This window comes from Amblyomma mixtum, chromosome 8 (genome assembly GCF_055824585.1).
Source record: "Amblyomma mixtum isolate Tamu chromosome 8, ASM5582458v1, whole genome shotgun sequence".
In the NCBI taxonomy this organism is placed as follows: Eukaryota; Metazoa; Arthropoda; class Arachnida; order Ixodida; family Ixodidae; genus Amblyomma; species Amblyomma mixtum.
The window spans coordinates 112,301,145-112,322,215 of record NC_143019.1 but is presented as its reverse complement, the minus strand read 5'-3'; the positions used below and the strand labels follow the sequence as shown (position 1 = coordinate 112,322,215).

Below are 21,071 nucleotides of genomic sequence, written 5' to 3'. Positions count from 1 at the left end.
AGCAACAGAACAGTTGAAAGCTTTATTAAAGGCAGCTCCTAGGCCGTCAGGCCCGGGTGCTTTACCAAGGGACAGGTCATCTATTGCGCGTTCTATTTCACTGACGGTTATCGGTTCTTCCAGTTGCGTCTGTACTTCTTCGTCCGGCTGTGGCATAAAGGAAAGAAATTCTTTCTGGAAGCTGTTTTTCGTATCACGTGGGTGACCTATCAAGTTCCAAAAATGCTCGGCCATCACTGTCTTGATAACCTTTTGGTCAGTCGTGATCTCATTTCCGTTGGCAAGCTGCCGGATTTCTTTCGACATGCGTATCTTTTTTCGTCGGATAGCGCGCTTTGTTGGCGTTTCTCCCGCCCACAGCTTCTCGTATCTTGCTCGTACAATTGCTGCTTTGTATCTTTCTGTGTCTATAGTTTCGAGCTGTGTTTTCACCCGCCTTATTTGTTCAGCACAATTACCGGGCTGAATGTTTTCCATGCTTATCAAGAATTCTAGTTCCTGGCGAAGTTTTGTTTCGTTTTGTTTCTGGTTGAACTTAATAATGCTGCTTCTTTCGATGGCTATTATTTTAACTCTCTGTTTAAACTCTTCCCATTCAACTCCGAACTGGTTTGGCTCCAGTGTGAGCAACTTCTCTAATTCTTCCCTTACTGCGCTAACAAATGCATCATCTTCCAAAAGCTTCACGTTAAACTTCCAGAGGTTCCAGTTGAAGCGACTTTTGTTTTGCCTTCTTCGAAACGTTGCAGTTACCAAGCAGTGGTCACTGAACTGGACTGGTTGCACTTCGTATGCTGCACATGAAGAAACCGGTTCGGGTGATGCGTATAATCTGTCTAATCTCGCGTGGCTGTCACGCTGAAAATGGGCGTACTGAGGACGTATACCATTCGTCAATACGCTACCAATGTCTTCTAAATCATAATCATGCACCAGGGCACTTAATACTTCTGCGCTCTTGTCCCGAACTCGTGTGCGTTTAGCGCGATCATCCATTGTGCATACGCAATTAAAGTCGCCCAACAATATCAACACTTTGTGACAGTTAAGGTAGGCTTCAACACGTTCAAAGAAAGATCGACGCTCGGTCTCAACGTTGGGTGCATAGACACAAATGACACGGAAAGATAAATCATAAACTGCAAAATCAACAACTAAAAGGTGACCACTTTGGCTTGACAACACTGACTGTACACAGATCCCCAAGTTATTACGGATGAAAAGGGCGCAACCACCTGATCCACCATTCGCATGACAAACGCATACATCGAAATGCGTACGGAAATTGGACACCATTCGGTCGGTCAGTTCTTGGCTTTCGATTTTCCTCTCTTGTACGGCAACTAAGTGTAATTCTTTATCAAGAAGAAGGCGGCTTAGCTGACACTGACGCCTTCTTGCACCTAGCAACCGGACATTTAACGTTGCTACGGGTAGCATTTCCCCGAAATTAAGAGCCGTGGTAACACAATGGAATGGTGCCCATCCCCGGAAAGAATTCTCGCTCTCCAGGTCTGTGTGTCCATATACACACCGCAAGTCTGCCAACAAAATATACACTGGGGCATGCAGGAAGAACCTTGGTGCCAACAGCACCTTGCCTCGACACGAAAAGAAAACGGCACATCGACACAGCCATTAAGCTTAGAAATCCTTCCGTTCCCATTATGACGAAGGCAACACAAAGTTACGGAGGAGGTTTACCCGCCTGCCGAGAGTCGACCGGAATGTTCGGTCGCGGCTTGAACGACGCCCGCCTACCTGGCGTTTTCTGCGGCGGCTCGTCCCCGCCGCTTTCGTCCCGCTGCTGCAGCATGCTGGTGGTGTCTTCATGCGTCCGCTTCCCGGCTGCGGGACTCGCTGATTCACGGGACGTGTCCATGTTCTCTGCCGCGGTGTGCTCGTCGCTCACGTGCGGTTCAGGCTGCTTTTTTCCCACGCCTTTCGGCGTAGCCACGACGTACTGGGCAGGCGGTTGTTGCTGTTCCGCGGCGCTTGCCGCAACGACAGGTTTCTGCGTAGTTTGCAGTTGAGGCTGAGTTGCCGTTGGCAAATGCGCTGCTTGTCTGCCTCCCGCCGACGATAACTCCTCGACGTCCGTCTCATCCATTAGCAAGTCGGACGTATCCTCCTTGCTCCCCAGTCCGGTGACGCTGGCATATGTCCGCTCGCACTGGCTGTCTTCGTGTCCAAAGCGCCGGCAGGCACCACACCGTGGGATGCGGCACTCGCGGCGAATATGACCCGTGCCGCGACAGCGAAGGCAGAGCGGAGCCCTGCCCGGCACAACCACGAGGGCTAGCTCACCTGCAACACTTAGCTGATGGGGCACATCGTCGATTTGCACTCCAGCATTCAGCTTCAGTGTCACGAGCCTGGTGGTAGAGCCCTTGTCGGTCACTCCTTGGACTCGCCAACGCTCGCGGGCGACTTCAGTGACTTTGCCGAACGGGGCGACGGCGAGGCGTACGTCCTCATCCGGTACACTGTGGAGAAGCCAGTCCACCTTCATGCGGACGTCCCTGTTGGCCGGGTCGATGACGAGGCAGCGCTGCTTCTTCACTTGCAATTCACCAATGCTGGCTAGCTTCTTCGCCGTTTCAGCGTCCTTGAACGTGAAAGCCCAAACATGGCTCATGCGGTACGCCCCCAAGGCGATAACCTCGGTGAGCACCGACTGTTGAGCGAGGGCGTCGCGGAAATCTTCTACCCGGTACGGGCGAGCACTTACGTACGCGTGCGAAAAAAAATTACCGACGATTACGTTACTTCCTAATGCGAAATTTGAGCGCAGCAAATAAGCTGTTTCACCTTTTCGATAGATTGAGGCAAAGAAATCGAGCAACACATGTATGCGCTATCACATAATTTTTTTTTTTCATACGTATTCGCAATTTCGGCTCGGGCGGTGCACATATACAGATCCGCCGCCACCGATCTGGCTCTCTGATTGCCACCGCACAGGGGTTGCATTGGAGGAGGAGCGAAGAAAGGAATTAAGTTCGAGCCGGCGCTTTGACAACCGGAGACTCGCAGGAAGAGGGGGGAGGGGGGCGGCGTGTACACCCAGCGGCAAACGATGGGGGCAGAAGCGCGCGCAGCAAGCGGACAACACGATAAAGGGAGGAGGGAAGAGATAGCAGCGACTGACTGATGCCGCTGACGCCGATAGCGCTGGGGGGATGAAAGGGGGGCGGAGCTGGTTACGAGGCCGACGACAACGCCGACGCCGACGACGACGCGAAACCCAGGAACGGAAGCCAAAGAGCTGCGCTCTAAAAACTGTATTTACAACGAACGGACCTGTAGGCAAACTGGGCAGAACAACCTGGTACTCACTATCAGTTGACATAAACCTGTTTCCGCGGCCAGACATGGCCGCTGTAGCCGCTCCAACGGAGCCCGTCATCACACGTCCGTTCGCTTCGGCGCCCGGAAGTGGAATCCCCACAGGGCGTCCTTATCACAGAGAAACACGCTGTGAAATGCCTTCAATGGGCGTGCAGTGTGCACCGAGTACAAGAGAGAGGGAGGCGGAGAAAGAAGGAAGAAAGAAAAAAAGCTCCCCGTCGGGGAATCGAACCCCGGTCTCCCGCGTGACAGGCGGGGATACTGGCCACTATACTAACGATGAGTTTTTTTTTCTTTATTACCGACTTGGCCGGGCAAACAAAACAAAAATACAATGACATGACAATAAAAGCACAGGTCAGTTTCTAGCTAGTGCACGATGATAAAATGGGTTAAATGATTTTAGTTGGTCGAGGACAGGCAGCCACTCAGGCTGAGGAGCTTGCTGTCCGAAAACTTCCTGAGTATACATGATGCTCTGAATGAAATACTGATGAGCCGGATTCACAACAACATGTTCATGCCTGACATCCATTCGCGTACGCCATAGGCTGTGCATGCAGAGCAACATTAGCAGGTCGCAAGGCACTTCACCTGGCTCTGCACATGGTAGGAAGCGTATTCCAAAAGGAGTCAGGGGGAAATCTTTTTTCAGTGTGCGCTTCAACACATCACAAAGAAAAACAGCGTCATGACAGTCGATAAAGATATGTTCTATAGTTTCCACTTTCTTGCAAATAAGACACTCTACTGACCAAGGTACAAAAAGGCCTTTGCTTTGCAACCATGGCTTCACTGAGAGGGTTCCAGTATGCAATTGAAAAAAGAAAGAACGCACTGAAGGCTTCACCGGCATTCTTTTGACTCTTTTTAGCACATCTCTTTCGGGACCCAGAAGATAAGCACTGCGATAAAAAGGCACTGGCAGAAACACATCAAGCAGGTCCTTGTACATCTTTTTCCTTGTTACAATGGTTAGATACTCATCGGAAAATTTTGACCGAAGAATACGGACTGCTGCAACAACTTCTTGCAAAAAAGCACTTAACCCACTCCGCCCTGCAGACATAGATGACACAACATAATCAGGCAGTGATTCTGACAATCGCACTTGTATAACAGTTCGCAGAAAATCATTATCTTGACGCAAGAAAAAGAATCTAGTGACTATCTGTCTCAGAAATAAATTTGACAACCCTAGCCCCCCGTTCCGCACCTTGTGGAACAGATTGCATCGGCTGGTACGTTCCCATGTTGACGCCCAAATAAATGTTGCAAACACTCTGTGCAACCTTTGCACTGAAGTCCTTGGCAAAGTTAACGCTTGCAGAACGTAAAAAATCCTCGCTACTAAAAACATGTTGCACACCGTAGCTCTTGCGAACATGGAAAAGTTGTGACCGCCCCATTTGCTTGTCTGAGCTTTGACTCGTTCGGTTTCATGGGCCCAATATTCTTTGCTTTCTCTGTAGTTGGTTAGCGGCACGCCGAGGTACTTTCCTGGCGTGTCTACCCACTTCATTCGACAGAATACTTCTGGCGTGGCCTGCCACATTCCATGCCAAAAACCAAAACATTTCTGCCAGCTTATCGCGCAGCCACTTGCATCACAAACATTTACGGCTTCTCTCACCACTTCTTGCACGCTTTCCTGGTCTCTGCAGAACACTGCTATATCATCTGCATATGCCAATACCTTCACTTCATTATGACAAAAGGCGTAACCTCGAATGTTTTGCGTAGTTAACAGCTTTAAACAAAAGGGCTCCAGGTAAAGGGCAAAAAGCAGTGGAGAAAGAGGGCAACCCTGCCTCACTGACGACAAGACAGGAATACTATTACTCAGGCGGTTATTAATTATGAACCTTGATGTACAGCCATCATAAACCATTTTCACGCCATCAGTGATGATACATCCTACATTCACATGTTCCAAAAGCACGAACAAAATTTCATGCACAACTTTATCAAACGCCTTATGCAGGTCCAGTTGCATCATGGCGACACGACCCTCCGTTGCATCACAACATTCAAGGACACTTCTAGCTACGTGTATGTTAGTAAAAATGGATCTTTCTTTTATGCCGCAGGTCTGGTGTGGGCCAACAAGGGTTTTAATTACTGTTTGGAGTCGTCCGGCTAGCACATTCATATAAATTTTGTAGTCTACGTTAGTTAAGCTTATTGGGCGGTAACACTCAACTGACTGCAACCTACTCGGGTCGTCCGATTTTGGGATCAACACCACGTGGGAAGTTCGAAAAGACGGCGGAGTTAACTTTCTTTCGTAACACTCGCTTATTACGCGCTGTAATGCTATTGCCATTTCTGTTTTCAAAGCCTTGTAAAGTGCGGCACCGAGGCCGTCCGGCCCAGGCGACTTGTTCAAGCTCAGCTGCTGTATTGCAGCTTCGATTTCTGCTGCCGTTATGGCTCCTCAAGTACCTGCGCCAGGTCCTCCTCGACTCTTGGCATTAGCGACAGGAATGCAGTTTTGTAATGTTCAACATCAGGCGTTTTAAGGCTGAACAAGTTTTGGTAATATTCCAGAAACGCCCTTTCAATCACCTCAGATTCGGAAGTTACGTCATTGCGATAACAAATTTCCTTTATCTCTTTCGAAACTGCATACTGTTTTTCGTCGCTGAGCGCCCTTTTTGTGGGCGTCTCCCCAAGCCAAAATCTTTCGCTGCGTGCCCTTATCACAGCACCTCGATATTTCGTTTCATCTATTAGTTCAAGCTTAGTTTTGGTCTCTTTTATTTCTTGTCTGTACAACCCCGGCTTGACGCCTTCCATGCTGAGCATGAAATCAAGCTCGGTATGAAGTTCCTTTTCTTGCTGTTTTTCTTTACGCTTTAAAACACATGCTCTTTCTATAGCGGCCACTTTCACGTCGCATTTATATTGTTCCCATGTTTGTATAAAGTCTGTCTCTTTTTCTAACAAGCTTTTGACTGAGTCTTTTAGTTTCTTGATAAACTCGTCATCCTTCAACAATGAGTCATTAAATTTCCATAATTCCCAACTAAACTTGACAGTCCTTTTCCTCTCCCCAAGTGTGATCACGACTAAAGAATGATCACTGAAGCTGACGTGCACAGTCTGGTACTGCGAACACAAGGGCACAACCTCAGAAGAAACAAATTCTGTCCAGCCTTGCGTGACTAACGCCTTGGAAATGCGTGTACTGTGCTTGTTCTGAACCTTGCATTATAATGCCAATGTCTTCCAATTCTGCTTCATTAATCATCTCAGACAGTAGCTCGGCACTCGTGTCCTGCAGGGTTTTGTTGCTTGTTCTATCTTCAGGTCTACACACGCAGTTGAAATCTCCAAGCAATAGTACACGCTTTTCTGTCAGCAGGAAAGGTTGAACACGGCGAAAAAAGGCATCTCGTTCGGGAATTCTATTAGGTGCATATACACACACAGCTCTCCACTCTACACCAGAAAAGTAAAAATCGCATGCTACAATCCGGCCACTTTCACAGGAAAATACAGTTTCCACAGCGACTTTGCCGTTTCGAGTTAAAATCAGACACCCTCCCGACTTTCCTTTTGCATGGCACACGCAAACACTGAACTGTGCACGGTAAATTTCTGCCATCGCATCTGTCAACTCTTCGCTTTCAATTTTTGTCTCTTGAACAGCCAACAGAACGATTTCGTTTTCGAACAAGAGACGTTTAAGCTGATTTTGCCTTCTTCGCGCAGAAAGACCTCACGTTCAGTGTGGCAATACGCAAGCTAGATGTTAGTTGAGGCGCCATCTAAATGGTTGGGATTCGCCGCTCTCAAAGTGACAACGGTTTGCAGCTCACCTCATCAAAAATCCTTCCAGCTTGCAAAGTACGGCGGTGTCAGGACTGAACCCGATCGAAGACCGGGTTACCAACACGAAGACCCTGCAAGGCACCTCCGCTAAGGCGGAGGGACACCCGACGAAGTCCTACGATCAGGAGGGATGTTCGGCTTGGGCTTGTAGGCCGCACGTCGAATAGGAGGCGCTTTGGGAAGAGGTTCCTCATGGTCCGTCCCGTCGTAGCTCGTCGCCTTGTCATCAGCTTCGTCGTGCGTCCTCTTCGCTGGCAAAGTTGACGCCGCGGGCATCTCCGTGTCAACGTCCTTCTCGTCGGTCGATTCCAAAACCGTCTCAGCTGCACCTACCGCAGCATCATCTGCTTTTCCCGCGACCGCCTCAGTTCTGGTGTCAGGCACAGGCGGTTCTTCTGAGTTGGCAGCCTCATGTTCCGTGGGAAGCGTTGCTTTTTCTGAGGCTATGCTTTTCGGTACTGCGTCTTCCTGACTCTCACGGGTCGCCTCTACTGCGTCGACTTCGTCCATAATATGCTCCTCAGTAGTATCCCTACGACCAGGACCAGCTACGGTAGCATATGTTCGCACGCACTGGGCGTCGTCGTGGCCGAAGCGACGACAGAGCCCGCAATGTGGCACACGGCACTCCCGACGTATGTGTCCGGTGCCGCGGCACCGGAGGCAGAGCGGAGCTCTGCCAGGAACGTGGACGAGTGCGACGTCCTCTCCAACACGCAGCTGGTGCGGTAAGTCCTCGATGGTAACGCCCACCTTCAGCTTCAATGTCACTGAGCGCGTAGTAGACGACTTGTCGACGCAGCCTTTGACTCTCCACTTGTCCCGAGTTATGTCGGTCACTTTTCCAAAAGCCGCCAGAGCTGCCTTCACGTCGTCATCTTTCACGCCGTGTAGCAGCCAGAACAGCTTCAGCCTGACGCCCTGGTTGCTTGGGTCAATGACCACACAGCGGTGGTCCTTGACGTTGAACGCCTCCGCCTGTAGCATTTTGTTTTTTCCTTCTTCATTGCAGAATGTCACGGCCCAAACATGATTCATCTGATATGCCCCGAGGGCAACCACTTCCGGCAGCAATGACAGACGCTCAAGAGCGTCACGAAAGTTTTCAACACGGTATGGCCTGGCTTGGACGTCGCCATGCAAAAAAACAGTATGCAAAACGCTCGAACCTGTTGGCAAATGCGGTAAAATCAGCTGGTAGTCCTCGTTCGGTTTGATCGTACTCCTGATACCGCGGCCCGGCTGGGCCGCTAAATCCGCTCCTTGGGAGCCCATGATACACACGTCCGTCACGCTCGGTGGCCGGAAGTAGAATCATACTAACGATGAGGGTTGAGGAGGTGGCCTCACAGGGCGTGCTTATCACAGGGAAACACGCTGTGCAAATGCCTTCAATGGGCGTGCAGTGTGCACCGAGTACAAGAGAGAGGGAGGCGGAGAAAGAAGGAAAAAAAGAAAAAAGCTCCCCGTCGGGGAATCGAACCCCGGTCTCCCGCGTGACAGGCGGGGATACTGGCCACTATACTGACGAGGAGGGTTGAGGTGGCCTCACAGTTTTTTTTTCTTTATTGCCTGTTCTGCGGCCAGCAACAATGCATACCCAAATGGAACAATTTAAAAGGCGCTTGCCTTTCTTTGGCATGCGCCGGTGGTTAAAAGCGCTTCAAATTGACAAGAGCGTCGAACAGCGGCAGCCAGTCTGGTTGGTCACTGCTTGCTTTACACACTTCACGTATGAAAGCAACACTTTCAATAAAGTACTCTCTGGCCGGCCTTGGGTTCAGGTCGGTGTGATGCACAGCCATCCTAGTGCGCCATATGCTATGGTGGCACAGGGCCATAATCATATCATATGGCACCCCTCCCTCATTAGCGGTAGGGAGAAAGCGGATGCCGTACGGCGTGACTGGCAAGTCCTTTTTTATGGTTCGTTGCAGAATGTCCCATAGAAAAACCGCATCCGAACACTCAAGAAAAATGTGGTCGATGGTCCCCGGTCTTCTACAGTGCAAACAGTTTACAGTCCACGGGACGAAGATGCCTTTTTGCTCGAGCCACGGCTTGACCGGGAGCGTCGCAGTGTGTACTTGAAAAAAGAAGCTTTTTACAGATGGCCTAACCGGCATCCGCTTTACCCTCTTCAAAACATCTTTACCCCCTCCATGTGGATATACTGAACGATACAATGGAACTGGCATACACACATCAACCATATCTCTGTACAGTTTCTTCCGGGTGACGTTGCTCAGGTACTCTACTGAAAAACGTGCCTGAAGAAAGCGGAAAGACAAAACAACCTCCCGTAAAAAACCGCGCACACTTGGCGCGTTGGCCAGAGTAGATGACAACAAAAAACGGCAAATGATCACGCAGTCTCGTTTGAATGACTGTCCGCAGAAATCCATCGCTTTGGTCTCGCACAAACAGAAACCTGGAAACGACTTGCTTCAAAAACAGGTGGGCTAAACCGAGCCCTCCATTCTTCACTGCGCGAAACAGATTGGTGCGACTCGTGCGCTCCCATGTTGAACGCCATATGTACACAGCAAGTACTCTGTGCAGTTTTTGTATGCTCGCTCTTGATGCACACATGACCTGCAGACATACCAAATCTTTGCTACAAGAAACAGATTGCACACGGTTGACCTCGCAAATATAGAGAGGTCACGCCCTCCGAACTTTGCTGTTTTTTCCTTAATGCGTTCCGCTTCGTGCTTCTAGTATTCCTCGGTGTCTTTATAGTGCTGCGGAGGCACTCCGAGATACTTTGTTGGTGAGGGCGACCATTGCATATTTTCAAACACAGCCGGCGTGACGCCCCATTCACCGTGCCAAATACCAACTGATTTGCTCCAGTTGACACTGTCATTCTGACTGCGTTGCTGACACTGGGTGTGTCGGCGCAGAAAACCAAAATGTCGTCCGCGTATGACAAAAGCTTAACTTCGCTTGAACAAAAACTATAACCGGTAACATCCTTGTTCATTATAATGCTTAAACAAAAGGGCTCAAGAAACGATGAAAATAATAGAGGTGACAAGGGACACCCTTGCCTAACAGATGATTTCACTTGGATTGGAGTGGTTAATGTCTTATTTATTATAATTCTGGTAAAATTATTTGCGTAACATAGCTCTATCCCCTCTAGAAGTACCTTGCCGACGTTCACGTGTTTCAAGACACTGAAAACGACTTTGTGGGCGACTTTATCGAAAGCTTTCTCTAAATCCAACTGAACCATTGCCACTTTCCCGCAATGCGCATCACAGCACTCTAGAACAGTTCTGGTCACGTGTATGTTTGTTTGGATAGAACGTCCTCTAATGCCGCATGTTTGGTGTGGTCCCACTAGCTGTTGTATTACCCGTTGAAGTCTTTTACCTAATACTTTCGCGAAAATCTTATAATCTGTGTTGGCCAGCGTTATCGGTCGGTACGCGCGCACAGACAACAGCGCAGTAGGGTCATCAGATTTGGGAATCAGTACCACGTGGCTATGTCTAAACGACGGGGGCAATTCTTTTCTGTTGTATGCTTCTTCTATCACACAGTGTAGTGCCATTGCAACCTTGTCTTTAAAAGCTTTGTAAAATTCCGAACCGAACCCGTCCGGCCCTGGTGCTTTTCCAGTGCTTAATTCATCAATACCACTTTCTATTTCTGTAATGGTAATTGGTGCCTCTAAGCTTTCTTTCACTTCTTCTCCTAGCTTTGGCATGAGCTTTAAGAATTCTGTTTCAAATCCTTCTACGAGTTCTGGTTCCCTGCCAATCAGTTCACAGTAATAATCTACGAAAGCGCACTTTATCGATTCAATGTCTCGCACAGCTGTGTCACTGAACGTTATCGCTCTTATTTCATTGCGTGCAGCGGAGCTCCTTTCGTCTGACATGGACCGTCGAGTCGGTGCTTCCTCCATGTACAATCTTTCAGAACGCGCACGTATTACCGCGCCTCGGTATCTGTCCACGTCGATTATCTCAAGTTCGCTCTTCACTTCTTTTATTTCTTTAACAAACCGACCCGGCGACGAAGCTTCTTCGCTCAGATAGCAGTCCAACTTTTTTTTCAGTTCATTTTCTTTTTTACTCTTATTCTTGCGCAGTACGCTGGCTCTTTCAATGGCAGTTATTTTCGCTTCTTATTTGAATAGTTCCCACGCCTCAGTGTAGCTTTGCGTCCTGCATGTAAGCACGTCGTTCATTTTGTCGTGCATTTTCTGTACAAAATAATCATCATCAAGAATCTTTACATTGAACTTCCACAGATCCCAGCTGAATTTCGGTGACTTTTTTGGATCCAACGTCACAGTGACCAAACTGTGATCACTAAAAGAAAAGTTTTTGACATCATAGTTGGTACACACAGGCACCAGCATTGCCGAAACATAAATTCGGACTAATCTGGCGAGGCTGCCTCGTTGCTGATGGGTAAAGTACTGTATTGTTGGATTCGACATAAAGTAACCCACATCTGCCAGTGCTCGGTCCTCTACACACTCGCTCAGAACCACTGAACTCGCATCTCGAACCGCTGCCTGTCTCGCTCGATCTTCTGATCTGCACACACAGTTAAAATCTCCCAACATGATAATGATCCTTTCATCACTGTTTAGGTGCCGATCGACACTCAAAAAACATTTTCCGTTCACTTGAACTATTCGGAGCATATAAACAAATAACTCGGAACTTATTGGCATGCAGCATAAAGTCACACACAATGAGGCGGCCACTGTCACAAGCATAAACACTTTCTATAATCACTTCAATAGAATTTTTAACAAATAACGCACACCCACCCGCTGTACCAATAGCGTGAGAAATGCACACATTATATCTCGCTCTGAAAGGTTGCACCATGCGGTTCGTTGCCTCTTCGCTTTCAACTTTCGTCTCTTGAACAGCAATTATGTCCAAGTCGCACTCCATAAAAAGTCGGCTAAGTTGGTACTGTTTCCTACGATTAGACAAGCCGCGCACGTTGAGCGTGCCGACGTGTAAACTTGTTTCTAGGTTGACTGCCATCTTTCCTTAAAGAAGCATTCGAACCACACAGTAGCCCCTTCACTATTGGCACTATTCGCATTTCCAACAACCTGCACAGTGGCTTGCGCCCTTCGGCTCATTGAGGCGGCGCTTATTAAGTCGCCGCAAGAAAGCGTCCCTACACTAGCCATTGTCGCTCGCCGGCAGGCCCGACACACTCACTTGGCCGCAGGTCACGTCGGCGGCAGCGTCGACGGCATCCGCTCGAGCCGAGGCTCGGGCGGAATTTTGGGTGCCGGTTTCAATGTTGACCTTCGGGTGGGCGTCGTTTTCAGAGGCGGCTCCCCGCCGACTTCTTTGCTGGTGTCGTACGCCTCGTTGCCGCGGTCGTCGTAAAGTCGCTTCGCTGCCATGGCACCGACGCTCGACATCACAACGTCTTCAGTCCCCTGTTGCGTGACGGTTGCAGTAGGCGAGGCGCTACTCATCTTTTCGGGGCAGTCGCTGGTGGACGTTGCAGCGCTTCCCGGCTTAGCGTCCTTTGCTGGTGCACTCTGTGCCTCTTCTTCCGCGGGAGGAAGCGGTCTAGTGGCGTCTTGAGCAGGCGGTACAGTCGGACCACCAGCCGCCTCTTCTGCGTCGGCCTGGTCCATGAGGTGCTCAGCTTGGACTTCGTTGCTTGCGCCCAGTCCTGTTACGTTGGCGTACGTTCGAGTACACTTGCTCTCATCATGGCCGTAGCGCTTGCACAAGGTGCAGCGCGGCACTCGGCACTCTCGCCTGATGTGGCCTCGACTGTTACACCTTAGGCATAACGGCGGCCTACCTGGTACAACTAGTAGGGCATTGCTTCCAGCAATACGTACTTGATGAGGCAAGTCCTCGAGAGTCAGTTCGGGTTTCAGTTTAAGGCCGACCGTGCGGGTAGAAGAGCCCTTGTCAGCAATGCCCTGAACGCGCCAGCACTCCCGAGACAGGTCGGTTACTTTCCCGTATGGGGCCAGCGCATCACGAATATCTTCGTGCGGGGCGTTCTGCAGCACCCAATGCAGCTTCAGCCGCACATCCTGGTTGGTGGGGTCAATGACAAGGCATCGTTTTTCCTTCACTTTCACTTCGCCAGCTTCCAGAATTTTCTTCGTCGCTTCTGGGCTACTGAAGGTGACCGCCCACACGTGGTTCATCTGAAACGCCCCCAGAGCTAGCACTTCGGGGAGCATTCCGAGGCGAACCAACGTGTCGCGAAAGTCTTCAACACGAAAAGGCCTGGCTTTCAAATCACCGTGAAGAAAGACGGTCTTCAAAACGGACGCACCTGTTGGCAATTGCGGCAGTACAACTTGATAATCCTGGGAATCTTGGGCAAAAAACCTGTTTCCGCGGCCCTGCTGGGCCGCTGACACCGCTCCAACGGCACTCATGACAGCACGTCCGTCACGCTCGATGGCCGGAAATGGAATCCATACTAACGAGGAGGGTTGCTGAGGTGGCCTCACAGGGCTTCCTTATGACAGAGAAACATGCTGTGCAAAATGCCGTCGATGGGCGTGCAGTGTACACAGAGTACAAGGGAGAGGGAGGTGGAGAAGGATGAAAAAAAAAAGCTCCCCGTCGGGGATTCGAACTCCGGTCTCCCGCGTGACAGGCGGGGATGCTGGCCACTATACTAACGAGGAGAGTTGCTGAGGTGGCCTCACAGGGCTGCCTTATGACAGAGAAACATGCTGTGCAAAATGCCGTCGATGGGCGTGCAGTGTACACAGAGTACAAGGGAGAGGGAGGTGGAGAAGGATGGAAAAAAAAAGCTCCCCGTCGGGGATTCGAACTCCGGTCTCCCGCCAGACAGGCGGGGATGCTGGCCACTATACTAACGAGGGGGGTTGCTGAGGTGGCCTCACAGGGCTTCCTTATGACAGAGAAACATGCTGTGCAAAATGCCGTCGATGGGCGTGCAGTGTACACAGAGTACAAGGGAGAGGGAGGCGGAGAAGGAAGGAAAAAAGAAAATAAGCTCCCCGTCTGGGAATCGAACCCAGGTCTCCCGCGTGACAGGCGGGGATACTGGCCACTATACTAACGAGGAGGGTTGCTGAGGTGGCCTCACAGGGCTTCCTTATGACAGAGAAACATGCTGTGCAAAATGCCGTCGATGGGCGTTCAGTGTACACAGAGTACAAGGGAGAGGGAGGCGGAGAAGGAAGGAAAAAGAAAATAAGCTCCCCGTCGGGGAATCGAACCCAGGTCTCCCGCGTGACAGGCGGGGATACTGGCCACTATACTAACGAGGAGGGTTGCTGAGGTGGCCTCACAGGGCTTCCTTATGACAGAGAAACATGCTGTGCAAAATGCCGTCGATGGGCGTTCAGTGTACACAAAGTACAAGGGAGAGGGAGGCGGAGAAGGAAGGAAAAAGAAAATAAGCTCCCCGTCGGGGAATCGAACCCCGATCTCCCGCGTGACAGGCGGGGATGCTGGCCACGATGCTTTTTTTTTCTTCAACATGGTATTTATTACAGGGATGTAATGTTATATGTACATGAAGTATATACAAGCCATTATGAAAAAAGCGGTGAACAATATACATATTAAAAAGACCATGCACTAGAAAAGGGGCAATGCAGAGCACATGACTAAGAGTGAGTGCCACTCCGGTTCGTACTTAGTCTCGGCATACAGGTCTCTTAGATGAACAACCATTCGACTGAAGTGATCCTTTGTAGACACAAAAGGTTCACAGTGTCTGTCCATCATGGGGGTTTTCCAGAGGCTGTGCAGTCCAATCAGAAAGAACATGTCCAGGGGTTCATCAACAAATGGTAGCACAGTGAGATAGCGAACAGAATGTGGAGTCAGATGAATTCTTTTTTCAAATGTGCGTTGCAGGATATCCCAGAAGAGTACTGCGTCTTTGCAACTGATGAAACAATGCTCAATTGTTTCTGGTTCATTAGAAAGGCGGCAATTAACGGTAGACACAAAAATGCCCTTTTTGTCTAACCATGTTTTAACGGGCAACGTACCGGTGTGTGTAAGAAAAAGGTCTTTGTACACGGCGAGACTGGCATCTTACGTACTCTTAGGAGTACGTCATGCCCCGGTAAACCAAAATACAGAGAGCGGTACGTGGGCGGAGGGAAGAGCATACTAATCAAATCCTTATACAACTTTTTCCTCGACACTAAAAAAAGGAATGCAGGAGAAAAACGAACAAGTAGGAAACCGACAGCCAAATACACCTCTTGCATTATGCCCCACAAACACGGACGGTCACAAACATTGGAAGACACACTGAGGTTGGGTAAAACATGAACTAAATTTGTTTGCAGGAATGAACGTACTATTGGATGTGTAGCGTCACGGAAAAACATGAAACGTGACACTATCTGTCGGACATACAGGTGAACTAGACCAAGGCCGCCAGCGCTTACAGGCCGAAAAAGGTTATCACGCCTCATGGATTCAATAGACGAATCCCACACAAAAGTAGCGAGAACCCTGTGAAAGCGCTAGATAGGAAGTCTTGCGCAATGAATAATTTTCAGTACATAATATATTTTAGTGGCGAGAAAAAGATTACAGCCGGTCGCCCTGCCAAAAATTGAGAGGCCATGGGGGACAAACGTTTGAGCATAGCGCTGAAGAGTTGACACGCGGTCTTTCCAATAATGTGCGCTATGCTTATAGGCACTCAAACGGACGCCAAGGTACTTTGGTGGCCTGCATTTCCATGTTATTCCAGCTTATTCAGCAGGTGTCGAACCCCAGCTACCAAACCAAAGACCGCAACTCTTAGAGCGATTAATCCGACTTCCTGACACCGAACCAAAGTCCTCCGTTAAACGAATAACCTCATCGATGCTTGGCTTATCAGTACAAAAAAACGCAAGGTCATCTGCATCAGCCAATACGTTCAGTTCGTGGCCCATTATTCGGAAACCATTGACAGCTCTACTGTTTATAACCCTTATGCAAAGTGGCTCCAAGTATAATGCGAACAGGAGCGGAGACAGTGGGCACCCTTGTTTCACCGAAGACTGAATTTGGAATGGTTGCAAGAGACAGCCATTAACAATCAAGCGCGTGGTACAGGATTTGTAACAAAGGCGTATGCCAGTAGAAAGTATTGAACCGAGATTGACGTGATTTAAAAGTGCAAAAAGAAATGAATGGCACACTCGATCAAATGCCTTTGCCAGGTCAATTTGCAGCATTGCTAATTGTTCGTGAGCGTCACTGCAATACTGCAACACCGTGCGCGCTACATGTAGGTTAGATTGTATTGATCGTCCCCGCAAGCCACTTGTTTGATGAGGCCCAATCAAAGTAGACATTGCAAGCTGCAGCCGATTTGACAGTACTTTAGCAAAAATCTTATAATCTACATTAGAAAGCGTGATTGGTCTGTAGCCATCTACAAATCGAATTTTTTGCTTATCCTTGGTTTTTGGTATAAAGACAATATGACTTTTCGTAAATGACTGAGGCAGAAATTCAACATCAATACTTGTCTCAAAAATTTGGAGCAGGACAGGGGCTATAACTGATTTAAATGCCTTGTAAAATTCTCCTGAGAGGTCATCAGGCCCCGGAGTTTTCGAAAGCGGCAATTCATCAATTGCATCTTGCAATTCACCCAAGCTTAAAGAGCCACTTATAACCTTGCACTCATCCTCATTGAGTGGGTTAATCATGGACACCAATCGCGCTACATGATCATCATCAGCAGTGCTAGACGTGGCAGCAAACAGAGAACTATAGTGGTTTTCAAACTCGGTAACTATGACATCTGTACTTGTAACCAGGGCACCGCCACAGTAGAGCTCAGAAAATCGCTTGGCAGCCACGTGACGACGCTCATCTAGCAAGGCCTGTCTAGTAGGCTCCTCAGAGTGCAGAGCACGGTTGCTGCGGGATCGCACACGGGCCGCACGATAGCGTTCTGCATCAAACTTCTGAAGGTTGCACTTAACAGCACCAATTTCCTCTGTGTACAATCCAGGAGCCTCACATTCAAGCGCATGCAGATTATAAAGACTCTGAAGTAACCGTTTCTCCTCACTATGCTTAAGATAAGACTTCACGAAGCCGATCTCAATAGCTATGCTACGAACTTCTAGCTTAAACATCTCCCAAGCTGAAAATAATGGGACATCCATGACCAAGCAAGAATCTAAAGCTGTCATCACTCGCTGCTGAAAATGCTCATCATTTAGAAGCTCGGAATTCCCACTGCGGCTGAAATTTGGGACGGGCGCATTCTCCAATCCGCGCAATGACCATAGCATGATCTGAGAAAGAAACAGGCTTGACATCACATGAAATGTGCCGTTTAAGGAGATCTACGGAAACGTAAATGCGATCAAGGCGTGAATGTGAGGCTCCTCTGATGTATGTGAAGGCGGATGGCAATCCGGCATCAATTAAACCTGCGTTTTCGGTAATAGACAATAATATACCAGAGCTCTTATCGGCGTTTTGGTTAGGACCTGTGCGATCGCGTGGGTCGCACACACAGTTGAAGTCACCCATGAAAACGACATAACGATCACATCCTAGGAGTGTTGCAATGGCATGAAAAAAAAACTGCTCGTTGCACCGGATTATTTGAAGCTTACACACTGATAACCCTCCACGACTCGCCATGGAGTCGAAAGTCACAACATATCAGACGCCCTTCTAGGTCAACCTGGTACTTAAAGTCAGAAATAGGTAGACTCTTCTTTAAGAAAAGAAAGCAACCTGCCGAAAGACCCACTGAGTGCGACACACAGAGGTTGTAATCTGTTAGGAAAGGTCGCAGGGCTATCTCTGTATCCACTTCACTTTCTATCTTAGTTTCTTGAATAGCGACAATGTCTAGCCGATTGCCCCAAAGCAATCGGCGTAACTGTACCTGTTTCTGCCTTGAACGGAGTCCACATATGTTGAGTGTTGAGACAGTCAACTGCTGGTTAGACGCCATGGTGGCTAACTTGAGCTTCAATCAGGCATCCACGGTGTCTGGGGGCATCACTCCGGAAGGTGAGACCTCCCTAGAGTTGACGCCCTTTCTCCTTGATCTGGAGCGCCGAGGAGGTTTCTTATTCTTTGACTTTCGACGGCGGGACTTGTGCTTGGCGGGGACACTGTCCTCCTCAGAGGAGGCAGAACTCAGAGACACACCGCGGAGACACTAACGAGGATTTTTTCTTCTTTATTGCCTGAATAGTTCATCCAAACACAATCCAAGATCACTGAAAGGAAGGACAAACTCTCATCACAGTCATAATATTAATCAGCTCTCATTCGGCTGAATTTGTGCGACTAAAAGTCTCTGAGATTTACCAGCACTTCCACTGGTTCCAGCCATTCAGCTACGCATTTCTGCACTTTTTGCTTATTGACATAGCTTCTAATACTTTCCCTAAAGAACTGTTGTGCTGAACGAGCATCAATGTCACCATTCTCAACAGACATTCTGCTTTTCCATATGCTATGCAAGGCAAATAACATGATAAGATCGAAAGGTGTGCCATCATCACTCTCTACAGGGGGGAACCGGATGCCGTGTCGGTTCAGGGGGAGTTCTTTTTTGAGTGTCCGCTGGAGAACATCCCAAAGAAAAATGTCGTGCCAGCACTCCAGAAACACATGCTCGATGGTTTCGTCCTTCCGGTATATAATGCAGTGCACCCGCCAAGGTACAAAAAGTCCTTTCTGGTCCATCCGCTTCTTGACCGTTAGCGTATTGGTGTGGAGCTTAAAAAAAGAACGTCTTAGCCCCAGCCGGCACCGGCATCCTCTTCACTCTTTTCAAAACATTTTTCCCTTTTTGGAAAGAAAACGTAGTCCTATACAATGGCTCAGGACGCACAACATCACACAAATCTTTGTACAACTTTTTACGACTGACACCACACAAATATTCTAACGAAAAACGGACATTCAAAAATCTGCAAGCCAAAACCACTTCCTTTAGGAAGCCATAAATGCCTCCTGGTATGTAGTCAGTCGAGACAACGAAATTCGGTAGAGCTCGTCCCAAGCGCAACTTACCGACGGTACGGAGAAACGGGTCCTTTGTTTCTCTGAGAAACATAAAACGATGGACGATTTGGCGCAGAAAAATGTGAGCAAGTCCAAGGCCTCCTGAGTCCTAGCTGACTCGCCGAAAAAGGTTTGTCCTACTTGTCCTCTCCCAGGAGGACCTCCACACATAAACAGCGAACACACGGTGCAACTTCCGAGCATTGACTCTCAGCAGTGTAGTACTTGCAGTACGTACAAAAGTTTGCTGATTAAAAATAAGTTGCAAGTAGTTGCTCTAGAAAATATTGACCAGTTCCACCCTTTCCATTTCCCAACTTTCTCCTCAAGTTCAGTCGGTTGACTTCTCCAGTATGGGTCACTGTCTCGATAGAATCCAAGTGGAGCTCCGAGGTAACTGACGGGGGTCGTCACAAAGCTAATACTGGCGAAAGTACCAGGGGTCACAGACCAGTCGCCATGCCAGAAACCCAAGCACTTTGCCCAGTTAACTGAGCTCCCGCTTGCAGCACTAAAATTTCTTGCAGTTTTTACAACTTGTGTGATGCTGTTGTAATCAGTACAAAAAACCGCGACATCATCTGCATAAGCAAGCACTTTCACTACTGCTTGCTGTAGTTTGAAACCTCGTATTTGCTCGCGATTTATGATGCTCAGACAAAACGATTCTAAAGACAAACAAAACAGGAGGGGGGAGAGGGGGCAGCCCTGGCGTACTGAGCGCTGTACTTCAATTATCTCCCCCACGGACTTGTTTACTATCAGCATGGTGGTGCAGGCATCATAAGCCATGGCTACTCCCTCTTTAATAACATACCCGACATACCCAACTAGCAGAAACTCACAGGCTAACGTTTGTGATGATACCTGCCATAGACTGCATGCACAGCCCAAAATATATTACACAGCTTTGTACGATACCTATTCGTGCTATTACTATATGTAAAGCACGTTTCACAAGTGGTACACATAGCCTGAGACCATGCTGTCTTTCCAAAGGTGAATGAGTTATGTATATTATGAAATGTTGGGAATTATAACCTGGATAACTGCCAGGCATAGCATTTACACAGCTATATTATAACGTTTCTCAAAATTACATTAAAGGGTCAGTCTACTGAATTTTATCGACCATATTATCTTTGCGGCAACCGATAGCTCTTTACTCAAATTACCGTTTAGCCAGCTGTGGTGCCAAGAAGTGCGGTAGAACATTTTAAAATAGAATTTATTAATGTGGGAACACATCTGTATGAGATCGTAGTCTCATCTGGCAACCATCTGGATTTCCGCCTCGCGGCGACAAACATGGCGGCGCCCGTCGAAGCCGGACCTCTCGCTTCGGACTGAATTCTCGTTGTTGCTGCCTTTTTCAGTGCGTTCACTGGCCATAAATGGGGCGCCTGTCTTTCGCTTCGTCTCATCTCGCCTATAAGAAAACATATAAGAGATAAATCTGCTTTATTTTAATAATTAGAGTGACGATTCTACCGCTCATAGGCTTAAGTGGAGAGTCGGTTTGTTTACAGCAATGGTTCCCGTCCTGACGACCAGATGGCGCCACTATAGGCTGAGTTTATTTTTGCGTCTCTGCTAGCATACGCTGAACTAAAAGTGGGAATGTGCCTGCATTTTGCGTACGTGTAACTATAAATATTCATGTGATTTACAGAAAAAGCGAGCGGTACGCCTTCTACAGTTTACTAGAACAAAACGTGCGTTTCTCTGACATCGGGGCATACAAATGGTACGTAGTATATTCACTTATGCTTCTACAAAAAAAGACTACCACTTTCTTGAACAAAATGAACGTTCGGGGTCGCCACCATGCTTTTTTACGCGACTTTAACGCCGAAGTAAAATATAAATTCC

At 48.5% G+C, this 21,071-nt stretch overlaps 1 protein-coding gene, 1 non-coding gene and 1 pseudogene across 2 annotated transcripts; all 3 read right to left on the bottom strand.

The window, feature by feature from the left end:
- Positions 1–8,840: 8,840 nt before the first annotated feature.
- On the bottom strand, positions 8,841–12,212 carry LOC149333935 (uncharacterized; annotated as a pseudogene).
- Positions 12,213–12,406: 194 nt separating this feature from the next.
- Positions 12,407–13,594, bottom strand: LOC149333934 (uncharacterized). The gene has a single exon (XM_089557820.1). The coding sequence runs from the start codon at positions 13,592–13,594 to the stop codon at positions 12,407–12,409; it is 1,188 nt and encodes a 395-aa protein (XP_089413946.1).
- Positions 13,595–14,184: 590 nt separating this feature from the next.
- On the bottom strand, positions 14,185–14,256 carry TRNAD-GUC (transfer RNA aspartic acid (anticodon GUC)). Its single transcript has one exon. It is a non-coding gene; the product is annotated as a tRNA-Asp (tRNA).
- Between the last annotated feature and the right edge of the window lie 6,815 nt (positions 14,257–21,071).

Bases quoted from the DNA above. Each gene is read 5' to 3' on its own strand.
- LOC149333934 (XM_089557820.1), bottom strand. From the start codon at position 13,594: ATGAGTGCCGTTGGAGCGGTGTCAGCGGCCCAGCAGGGCCGCGGAAAC.